This window comes from Ceratosolen solmsi, unplaced genomic scaffold, assembly GCF_000503995.2.
Source record: "Ceratosolen solmsi marchali unplaced genomic scaffold, CerSol_1.0 scaffold30, whole genome shotgun sequence".
Lineage (NCBI taxonomy): Eukaryota > Metazoa > Arthropoda > Insecta > Hymenoptera > Agaonidae > Ceratosolen > Ceratosolen solmsi.
Window position 1 is genome coordinate 8,211,662 of NW_011948421.1, and position 13,486 is coordinate 8,225,147.

Here is a 13,486-nt window from a genome sequence, read left to right on the forward strand (position 1 = left end):
GAGAATTTTAAGAAAGAATTCCAAGGCGCATTACTACTCGAAGACCATATAAACATTGTAGGCCATTTGAAACCAAAACATATCAAATACACGAAAATTCTCGTCCCAAGTGTTTACAGAAACTTGAGTGCTTGAGAGACTAGCGATGCCGATACAGTCTTGGAAGTTGCTTCAATTCTGAACAGACGGTATCATTGATTGTCCTTTCACAACTTAATTTTTTAAATTAATTTTAATATTCAAAAAACTATTTTAGTAAAACTTTTGGGTTCTACCATACATTATTCAAAGCAAAAGTAAATTTTATATATTCGGGAATATACAAAATACCATTTTTACTTGTCTTAACAGTGAATATATATTATCTTGAACTCTCTCATGTTTCCACTATACCCTATACTTATAAAGTCTATAGATATTTGTTGTTTTCCCCTGTATTTATAAATAATTTGAGGATTATGTAAATGATATTGCATACATTATGTTTATACATCTTGATTATGAATAAATGTTTGATGTTACTTATTACTCACACTCTTATGATTAACTAGAAATATCATTTGTCTTTGATATATGGTATTTGTGAAATATTATCCAGCACTACAGAATCCTTTTCAAAAACAGTATATCTGTAATATTCTTTAATGTTACTTTCAAAACTTCACCCAAAACTACATAATTTTTGTTTTGAATATGAAAGCTATTGATGTATAAATAGCATTTATTGATTACTCATATGACTGATATTCTTCGTCATTGTCAGATTTTTTGCTCTACTATCAATGACCTAAAATAATATTGCAGTCATATATAAGGGCAGAAGCTTAATTTTTGGTTGATAATTTAAAGCATTTTTTTCTATTGTTAAATCTTCTGAAACTATCACAATTTTGGAACAAACTTTTTAATCTATGATAATCTCAGATCTGATCCAATTTTTATGTGATTAACAGAAGGCAATTAGCCTTGCAATCTATTTCTGTTCGAGAATGTGCTCAAACCATTCAAAATTTTTATGATAATGTCATTTATTAATTTTTAAACTATAGGTTTCTCAAATCACTAAATAAAGTTCACCTCTGCATAAGATTGTAGTGTATCTTCTAAACTGAAAATCTTATAGATATTTAAAAGACTAATATTAGTTTAGAGTCTCTTGTCTAAGTCTCCCAGTCTGTGCCTGATAACATAGACTATTTGTTATTATAATAAGGGCTTTTACATCTATGAGAACCATATCATGTTTTTTAATAGAAAGCAAAATGAGTTTAATAATTATATTTCATATTGTACTTATAATATTAATATTTGTTTTCTTAATTTTTAATAATTTATGAATTAAGTCTCTAATGTTTGTTATTTTATATTTTCTTTTATAACTCTACAAAAAGTTTGTTATTAAAACATTTCTTGAACTTACCTGCTTCTCAAAATTATCTTGTAATATTCTAGTTTGTTTATTAACTTCCAATAATATTGTTTCATTTATTTTTTCTTTATCACCTTCAGATTTTAATGCATTTTTTAATTTAGTATCAGCAACAGTCTAATAAATTGAATTTTATGTATAATTAAAATTAAAAATATTAATGGTAATATAAGTAATATTCATATTCACCTGCATTTTTTCCAATTCTTTTTGTAAAAATGCAACTTTGCGATACATATGTAATATGAATAAATCAAATGTTTCATTGTTAACAGCTAAATTTTTATCTTTAAGATTAACATTAGGAATAAGAATTTTTAATTCATCTTGAAATTTTTCTCGAGCTGCTTTAACCCCTTTCCAATATTTTTCAGAAATATTTGCATTTGTAACTTCTTGATCAAACTTTTTTTTAGCATCATTTACATCAGATAATATATTATTAATATTTTTTCTTATAATAGTTTTTTGTCCTTCGGTTCCTACAAATTCAGTATCATTAATTGATACAAATAATTTTTTTAATGTCTCAATGGTTTCATCTGCTTTTTTTTCTGCTTCTGTTAAAGCTTTAGTTTTTTCAACTTGTGCAATTTTTAATCTATGAAAAATAATTGAAACTATTATTCACTTAATTAATTTAATTAAAAAATAGACATAAACAACTTTTTAAATATATTCTATTAAAACAAGTAATTACATAAAATATTCGTAAATTTAATATGAGTAAAAAATATTAACATTTCCTATTCATGTGTAAGGTTCTTTTTATTGAATTTAAAATTAATTTAATCCTTATTTTTATATTACATTTTAAAAATTTAATTAAAGTCTCTTATTTTTTTTAATACATTTTTGAATATTTCAAGCTGCTTAATTTTTATTTTTAGACTAGAAATGAGATTATAAATAAATAAAAAATTGTAAAATAATTAGACTATTTAAATATGAATTTAATATAAAATCATTTATATTTAATATTATTTACCTATTCCAAATCTGCTCTTCCACTAAAGAGCCAGAACTTTCCAAAACATTAATAATATTCTTATTATAATTTTGAACAGCACAAGCTGCTTTTTGAAATTCTGCAATGGCTTTGGAAGCAAGATCTCCAGCTTGTTTTTCTAATTCTAATAATTCACCTGTTAAACTTTCGTTTTGGTTTATTGATAATGTAGACTTTTGGGCAACTATAAGATAAAAGAATAATTATAATCACATTTGTTAAAAAAACTGTTATCTTAATATTATATTAATGAAAATAAGAGTTCTTTAATTTTCTTATGATTACATAATTAATGGATTACTTAAAAAAATAGTTTTTCTGTATTTTTATTAATTATAAAAAATACGTTTAATACAAATATTGATCAATAATAAAATAAAAGATTAAATAAAAGAGAAATATATATAAAAATTCTTTTTCAAAGTTAATCTTTCTTAAGCTTTAATCGTATTTTTTATAAAATTACTTTTGCGGTATTAGGGACACTAAATTATGAGCATCTTTCTATCTTATTTATATAAAATTGTGAAATCTTTAAAATATATTAAACAAAGAAATGAATAGAATAGGTTCAATAAATTAAAAACATTATCATTTTTTAAATCTTCAATTATAAAATGAAATATTAAAAAGTTTGTCCAACTTAAATATATTTATGTTATAATACATGTTTAAGTTTTGAAATAAAACGATTGAACATGATTTTGAACATGTTACTATAATACAACTTAAGTGTGAGTATTAAAGAATTGATTATAAAATTCTTCTCTCAAATAAACTTGCTTTATTTATATACATACCAATTTCAATTTTTTCTCCTTGGTTTTTATTTAATTGAATTTCTGACTTTGATTTTTCTTTAAGTGGAGATAATTGCAAAGTAGTTGAGTCAAAGGCAGGTCTTGGAGCTAAACATAGTAATTTTTATTAGCTCAATCTTAAATTATTAATGAAACTATAATTATATTTCTTATAAATGATGAATTACTAATTTGCAAACAATTAACTATTAATCTTTTGAAGACTATAATTTACAAGAATTTTTAATTTATATTAAAAGTTTAATATTTAATAAACAACACAATAGTTGTATTTATAATTGTTAAAAAAAATTAACAATTAATTTTTTAATTAATTTATATATATTGAATTTTTTAATATATTTTATATACATTAAATTTACATAAAATAAAGGAAAAATAACTGCTGATAACATACGTTTATAATTTTCAATATTTTTGCAATCCACTGTTGTTTTAATTTGACTTGTTTTTGTGATGTCTGGTGTAAACCAAATATTGTAAATTCTATAACAATGCATAAAATAAATAAATAAATAAATAAATAAATATATATATATATATATATATATATATAGTACATATGTAATTAAGTTCTGTTTTTATTATACTTACTTATTTTTTAAAAATTCATAAAAATTAAGAATATAATCCAAATAACTTGATTCTTCTTCAAACTTAATTTGTATAGCATGATATGTCCCTGGAATCCATTCCTCTAATTTTTTTCTAAATTCTGAATCATGTTTTGCATATAGTAATATTCCAAATGTCCCTAATGTTATAGTACTAAAACCCAATAAAGTTTTCATACTTCTTTTTGATTTTTCACTATCAATACAAATTGAAAAATGAATATATATTAATATAACCAATAATTTAAAACAAATTATAATTTTTGAAATAAATTAATTTGTAAGAAATATAATAGACACTATATTTAAATTATATTTGATGATTATTTCTAAATAAAAATATTGATATAATTTTAATTTATAAGAATTTAAAAATATATTTTTTGTTATAAATTACTACAAATCAGATACAAATAATAAATAATCATTTTTTAAAAATTATTAATTTTACCTTTTGGATGATTTAGTTGAATATCTATGTCCATATAATCTTGACAAAAACATAATATTCTTCAAAAAGCTAAAATAATATAATATATTTTTAATTTTTTCTGAATATAACTCCATTTTATTACATACTATTTATTTTTTCTTTACATTTATACTGCACAATTAAAAATAATTTATTTAGTCATATATTTGGGTTTATTTATATTACTGTATTAAAAATTACAAGATATCAATTTATAAATTCACTAAATTGATCAAAATGGTAAAAACATTACCTTGTAAATATTTCAAATCCTTATTCAAAGTTTAAAATATACTCACCTATCTTTATACAAAGTGATTGATTTTATTTTGTAACATCTTGCTGGAAAGTACATTTTTTCACAGCTTTGTCTTTTAATCTATAAAAAAAGATGTTATAAATAGTATACTTTTTATAAATTATATAATAAACATACCTTTTTTATAACTGAATTTTAAGATTCTAAAATGTGTTAGAAAAATGACTATTTTTTCTAAGATTTTATTTAAAAAAAAAAAAAAAAACGTAAATAATTACGTTTTTCTTATAAATAAAATGTACCACCACATTTCGAAAAATATTTAAAGTTAAAATACATACCCAATTAACATTATAACCATTTATAGGAAATTTTAATCCAGTTCTATACATCTTTTATGAGATGCTGCAAAGGAAAGGAGAAACAACGGTATACTGAACGCTGCGTTCTGTATTTCAATTTTTAACTTTCAATCTAAATAGCTGTCGTAACGCTAAGAACAAAACAGATATAGAGAAACAGAAAGTATGATACGTTTATTTAGCGTGTTAACAGGTAAATATAAATTCGTATTTAAAGAATTTGTGTAAATTTTTCTTCCTACAGTAATCAGATATGGTAAAACTGAATTTTATATAAAAGTATTCAAAATTATTATTTTTTTTTAATGTTTCTTGGTATATTTAAAGAACTTAAAGGTTAGATTCAATCAAAAACGTATCGAGCATGGTGAATACAATTAAACGAAGAAGCGATTAAATTCGATAATGTTTTGGCACATGTTTTCAAATATTATATTGATTCAAAAAGAGAAATATGTAATATCTGATTTGTTTATCATCAAAAGATGAGTGCATTAATTATATTATTTATTACCATCAATATTTATAATTATTCATTTTATTATTTTTAGAAAAAACAAGGACAATTATTTCTAGAAGTTCGTTTGATATTAATTATAGTAAATATAATCTCTTGAAACAAAATCAATATTTAACTTCATGGCAAAATAATTTAAGCATACGAAGCCTAAGTACTACTATATTAAGGTATTAAATTAATATGTTAATATTTTGAAATTTTATTATTGATGTAAAAACTTTCGTCAATTATAAATTAAAATTAAATAAAATTATATTTATTAAATATTTGTCAAATAAATGTAATTGTTTTTTTTTTTAATATATAGATCTGTTTAATTGTTAATATTTTAATTAGTTAAAATACTTTTGAATACTCCTTGATAAATAATTAATAAATTAAAATTATTTCAATAGAATAGATTGATATACAATATAAAAAATGTTTAATTCAAGTTAATTAATAAGGCATTGTATTTAAATAAGTATATGTATATATAATTACATTTATGTAATAATAATTCCTTATTTTATATTTTACTCTTTTAGTAATTCATTAAATAAACCACTATTAAAAACAGTATTGTGTCCTCCTGTATTATGTAGAACAGTTACCAAATTCTCTTTAAGATCAGGGAAGAGAAAATCTGTTAAAACTGTTTTAAAGAGATTTTATAGATTAAATTGGTAAAGTCAACTATTTTCAATTCTAGTCTTTAATCATTAATAAAATTGTTTCAATTAATAGACTGATTATAGGGGAATATGGATCCGTACTATAGCTGGTCGTCATAAACATCTATGGAGAAAAAGTAAAGATCGTAGAATAAGGTCTAAACAACATGTTTTTATTAATTCAACTCAGTCTTGGATGTTAGATAGAATGGTCACTAAATTTTGGAAACGACAAAAATATTATATTGATGATCCATACACACCTTATCATACACGAGAAGAATTTCTGTTTACTCAAAGAAAATGTAGAACTTTAATTAAGCAATAATTAGAAAATATTTTCTCATAAAGCTATATTCATATTATAATAAAATGTATTAGTTTTAAGATTTATTATATTATTCCGAAAAGTGTGTTGCAAATTTTTTTTTAATTAAATGCAGTAGTTATGAAACTAATAATTATTAACATTTATTTCTAGTAAAAACAATTTGAAATAAAATAAATGTATGACATTAATATATGAAAATAATTCATTTATATTATCATCTATTTTAAAATGAATAATTAAAATTATTAAATTTAAAATATATTTATATCATAAGGTATTGTTTTATAAATTATATAAAACTTATACATTCATCAATTTTTTTATATTGTAAAATAAAAAATATTTAATGAAATACCATATTTATAAAGACTAATTTTACAAATTTTCATAATGATAAAGAATGCCAATTGCATTTTAACTAAAATTTGTAAATAACTATATTTGAAGCGGTATTCAGAAAAAAAGTTAAAATTTTAAATAAACATTTAAATATGGACATATATATGAAAATATTTTTATTCTTGATTGATGAATATATCTAAATATATACTAGATTAAAATATAAATAATCAATAATATTAACTTGCAAATAATTATTTATACAATTATTTTAGTTTCAGAATACTGTTGTAAAATTAATATTAATATAAAGTCTGCAAATAAAATTAATTTTCGAAATTTGAAAGGTAAAAATAAAAACATTGAGTTAAAAATTAAAATTAAAAATTAAATTATGAGAAATGTATTTCGAAATTTGCTATCTTAATTTGTATATATTATAAGTTTATATTATATTATAACTCCCGCCTACTCTTCCTTCCATTGCAAAACAAATATTTTAGACAAACTTATATGGAACGCTCCCATTATTAGAATTGATCACTCTAAATTATATACTATAGTCTGTATTCTACTTAAATTCTTTAGCATTGATATTACTCTAAATTTTAGTTTGCCTTTATTGTTTATATTTAAATTATTATTTAAATATAATTAATTTAAAATTAATTATAAAAACAAGTGATTAACTATTCACAATATTTTCGATAGTATGAGAATTTGTTATATACATACACTTCTGTAAACAAGATAATAGAAGTTTTACGATTTAAATAGCTTACAGAATTAAAACTTATAAAATGCTGCTTAATGGAAAGCTTCATAGACGCAGTATTTTTTATTTTCACCAATTTATAAACGTAATGGATAAAAGCTATGTAATGAGTTGGATAAATTGCAGTGCTAATCAAAATTTTTCGACAAGCAAAAATTTTAATTGGAGGTTTGTTGATTTTTTTTTAATATATTCTTATTTTTAATGTTTATGAATATTTACAAAAAAAAATTCCCGGTTAAAAGTATTTACCAGAAATTCATATGCGATGATCAAACATCACTAGCTAAAAATAATCGAAAATTTACCAAATTATCAGTTTATGTATATGAATAACTATTGCATTATTATTAAATTAATAGCGTCTTCTCATTATTTATAATTTATGCTTGACTAATATCTGAAAATTTAAAACTTGACTTATGTGTGTTCAACTATTACTATAAAAGTATTACTCAAATATTCTGTACTATATTTAGACGATAGCCGCAGAGAGAGGTGCGAGGAATTGGGAGAAATTTGGTGAAACCAAATTTCCTAATTTGTAATATATATAAAATAATAGTAAACATATATTAGTATTTTATTTTACTATACTTTATAAATATATAAAACTAACAATTGATTAAATATTTTGATGAATATAAATTGGAATTTAATCACATGTCTGCAAATAACATTTCGTTTGTCTTTTAATAAATACACATTTTTAAGAAAAATTAATTTTTCATAATACATATTTTAATAAAAAAATCTAGTAATTTCATATTAATTATTATGAATAATACTGAAAATACTATTAAAAATTTATTTAGTAATGAAGTTGACCTTTTTTTACATTTTTAAAAATATTTTCTAATAACTTGAAAATACGATTGAATACTTATTAAAAGATATTTGGAAGAATTATTGATTCATTAAACAGGTGTATCTTTAAAAAGTTTAGGGTTTGTATGCGCGGTGTGCTCGATTAATATTTAATGAGGTTATGTTTATGTACTGATAAATATTTAATACATGAAATTATTTAATCAAAATTAATACATTTTTTTAACGCGTTACATTAAAAGATACAAAATAGGGCATATTATAATAAATTTCTATTTTTCTACGTATAAGAAAATAAGATAACTAACAAATATGTTAAAATGATAACAAAAGTTTTATTGATTAAAAATGTATAACATTTAATATTTTCTTGTAATTTTTATAAGTTTTTAAAAACAATCTAAATAATTCGTTTTTTGTTATAAGAATTATGTCAAAATATTTAACAAAAATTAATTAGTTAATAAAGTAGTTGAAAATACTTGTAAATTAATAGATTTTAACAAATTTATGTTAGATAATCGTTTAGATAATATTTCTAGTTTTATACTTGAGTTTAAATGTTTATAATTTAAATTAATTTTTTATTTATATAATTTACATATAATTTAAACATATAATAATATAAATGTTGATAATGTGTCATTAATCATAGATTTATTATTTATTAAAATTTTAATATTAAAAAAGAAATAATATAAAATACTTATTTTCAAATTTAGATTTATTGGATAAGTAATTTTATAGATATTTGTATTATTCCAGATTACAAAGTATTTATTTTTTCTGTAAATCTTATTATTTGTCTGTTTGTATTCTGTAAATTTATTATGTAAAAAGTGAAAGTAATTTTATTTTATTTATTGCATGATTTTAAAATGAAAATAAAAATCAATTTGATTTTTACAAAAGACAAAGGATTTGAATATTTTCAATTGGATTTTATGATTAATAATTATCACATTTGAAGATATGTAGTGAATCAATAGTATCTATTACACTATCCTATATCCTATATCTATATTAATAATATGGAAAAAAGTAATTATAACAAGAAGTTGTTCTGGACAGATTAATAAATGGAAGAATGGAAAATATAAAACTATATAAATGCTATTAGCAGTCTGTGTTATATTAAATAACGACAGAGGTGGATATTGTACAACTATATACTTACAAATATAGACAATAAATAATTAGTATTACATGGAGATGCATCGAAAGATATAATTGGAATGCATTTTTGGGAAATATTACAATCTTATTTTTATGATTAAAATGAAGATGAAAAGTGTTGGAATGTCTGTATGATAATAATTGAAAGCAGAATAAATCTTCTATTAATGTACAGTTATTTTTATTGTATTACAATATATTTGTTACACATAGTTGGTATAAGTGACTAGATTAAATTGATTGTTTATTAATAACTTAAAAGCTTTGGTACTGACTGCCAGATGCAAACAATTTATTAATGTTATCACTATTTAAATTATTTATATTTGTTAATATAAGCTCATATTTTACGTGGAGATCATGATTTTGTATCACTTTAAATTCTTGTTTATGTTAAAGTGTATTTGTTTTTTTTGTAAATAGTGATTTATTAGAGTAAAATAATGGATATTTATTGCTCAAAAATGTTGACAACTAATTTTATAAATGACACCAATAAGCTGTTATAACAAATATATATAATACAAAACAGCATAAAAAAATAATATATTAAGTATAGAATTTTCATATAATTACAAGTTAAAGTGTATAATTATTTAATAACAAATGCTGAAATTTATAGATATTTATATTAATAATATTAATGAAAGATTAATAATTTTTTTAAAAGTAATTTATTATCTAAATAAAAATTTAATAAAAATGATTATTATATATAATAATAATAATATGTTTATATTAATTATTTATATTTGTAACAGATTTCAAAATATTATACAATCAATCTTTTGTTTAATATTTGAATGTCATTCATTTAGAACTGTATAAAAATTTCTTTAAATATTTGATAAATGCCATTGAATTAATGTAGCAAGTTTACATTTAATAGATAAATTTGCTAAATCTATTTGCAATACACATTCTGTGAATTTGTTGCAACTGTCTAATTATTGTTAATAATTCAATTTTGTTATAAAATATATCAATTTATTTAATATAAAGTTATATAGTATGATTAATTTTTTTGGTCTTGTGTATACATTTTTTCTTTATTGGGTGAAAAAATTAATTGTAAAAAAATAATTGTATATTATTAATGAAAACTTACCAGACATATGCATTGTAATAAAAAGAAAATTCTAAGAAATGAATAATATAAAATAGCTACTGAATTATTTCATAAAATTTATGTTCTTTTTAGCGATGCTTTGTAAATTGTTATTTGTGAAAACTAAATTATATATTCATTATAACTTAAATTTAGGATTCAAACTTTTATTGCATGTGTAAATTTTAACAGAATAATAATTCTTAGTAGTCAGGGTTTGTTTATGAATCTTATAAGGCTAATCGCATATCTATGTATCTTGTCAACTCTGTAGCGTAATTACAATAGTTATATAATTGAATAGAAAAATTAATATATTAAAATAGTCTAATCTGTAATATATAAGATTAAAAATTACACGAGAACATCAGCATAAGGGCTTTACGAGAATTCAGGAATACACAACCAAAAAGTATTGTTTTTCAAAATTTAAAATGGTTCAAGCAGAGAAGTATGGCATTGTAATAAAATTAATTTTCATTGCATGCAGAAAAATAAATAAAGTCTTTTGACAAAAGAGATAATTCAATATTCAATATTATTTATTGCAAATATTGGTTACTCTCACCCTCTTAGTAAGGTGGATTTATTTATTATTGGGTTTAAATTTAAAAGTATATATTTACTCCTAAAATATTGAATTAATTATAATGCAAATATCTTGAAAAAATTTTAGATCAGTAAATTATGTACAATATTTTTCTTTTAATAATTCAATAGTGGTGAATTGGTATTATCAAATGACATTCTAAACTCAATAATTCTATTTAAAGATTTTGCTTGCAAAAAATATCAGTATAAATGTTTTTTTTATAAAGAATAGTTATAAAAAGTATTCTTTTCATCTATTTTAGTAATAAGTACATGTATCAAATTATTATATCATATTATCATAGCATCATGTCATCGGCTTTAATATGATAATTATAATTTAAAATAAATTAGTAAATTTAGATGTGACTTTTACATAGTTAAAAACTATAATGATTATAAATATGACGTACTAATGGCTGATAAAAATCAGTAGAAATAGTGAAAGATTTCTAATTTCTATAATAGAATTATAGAATATATATAATTTCTATAATCTATATATCATAAATAATTTATCTTGTAACTTAATGTTTCATTAAAACTTATTTTTAATATATATTAATTTTTATTTATTAATTATATTTATAAATTTATATTTATTCGTTTTAAATATATTATAAAAATATTTTATTGTTTTTTAAATATTGTATATCTATTTAAACACTTATTATTTATAGAAGTTCTATTTCATCTTAATTTCTAAAAGTTCTAGTAAATATAATGTATTAAATTAAATAATGTATTAGAAATATCTGATGATCTAAAGCTATGGATATCATTTTGCAATTTATAAATTTTACAGTGCTGACATATAAATACTTTTCATGGTATAAAAAAATATTGACAAATATAGTAGATTTAAGTACTTATATTGCATTCTATTAAAAAGAGAACTATTAAAAAATAAATTAATTATAAAACTTATAATATGTAAGAAAGTAATACAAATTTAATATTAAAGTTTTTATACCTGAAAGTTTATTCAGTTTAAAAATATCAATATATATTATATATCAATATATTTTTTAATATGTACATAGAACGATAAAAGCAACAAATTACAAAATTATTATTACATTCATTTGTGTAATATAAAGAAATTACATTTAAAAATATTTATATATATTAAGTAAATAATTTTAACATATTTTATTCTTTATATAATAATCAATGTCATTAAATAATTTTATATATTACAATAAAATTATTAATATAATATATATTAATATAAAATTATATAATAATTTTATATAATATTAGAAATATAACTTTTTAATATATTAAATTAAATTGAATTAGCTTTTATACATTTTTTGTTATTTATAAGTTTATATTTTGTATGAAAAGTTGTTTAAAAAATAAAAGACATGGTTATCATATAATTATTATAGAATATAAAATTACTTTAATACATTAAAATTTTCTCTTAATGTAAACCAAAAATTTTATTAAAATTTTTTAATTTTACTTAGTATATACTAATACTTTAATAAAAGTTAATACTACTTAAGGCCACGGAATCTGTTTTATTAAAATATAGAAGTCTTTTAATATCTCAAGAAGCATAATTATTATTGACATATAATGGAGATAGGGGCTCAACTGGTTGAAGATAATGATTTGCCAGAACATCTGTAGATAGTAAGACTACTTTTACCTTAATATTATAGCGTTATAGGGTTTATGTTTAACAGTGTCAAGTTTATACATGTAGCATTCTTAGTTTTGACTAGTTATTAGTTCAGGATACTTATAGAAGAATTACTATTATTGTAAGACTTTTTCAGTGTGTACGTTCGAATAAAAGATGCTTACCTAGATACTCGATATTTTTATGAAAGTATTTTATGTTTAGAATATGGAGAAATTAACGTTATGCTAGGCACATATATAATATCAAAGTAAAAACATTAAGCGTGAAAATGTTAGTTCACCTGTCTAGTTAATCTTTCTTATATAAAAAGATATTCACTAAGCAAGAATCAATCACATTAACAATTTCCTGTTAGAAGTAAGCATCCCCAAGTGGCTAATTATTTTCAAAAGCCCATGCAAATTTTAGATATTCGAACTCATTTTGTACTTCATTTCAGTTAAGGAAAACTCAATCATAGTATTTGAGATAAAATTTATGTTGAACTAGCATCTCTGTTCAATTATTATCAAGTTATTAAAAAATATTTTAGGGATCTGATT

General features: G+C 20.2%; 1 protein-coding gene across 1 annotated transcript; it reads left to right on the forward strand.

The window, feature by feature from the left end:
• Nucleotides 1-5,603: 5,603 nt before the first annotated feature.
• mRpL35 (mitochondrial ribosomal protein L35) lies at nucleotides 5,604-6,511 on the forward strand (the record flags this gene model as incomplete). The annotated part of the gene is made up of 3 exons (XM_011498961.1): nucleotides 5,604-5,653; nucleotides 6,014-6,151; nucleotides 6,224-6,511. Coding segments are annotated over 3 exons (432 nt in total), but the record flags the coding sequence as incomplete, so codon positions are not given.
• Between the last annotated feature and the right edge of the window lie 6,975 nt (nucleotides 6,512-13,486).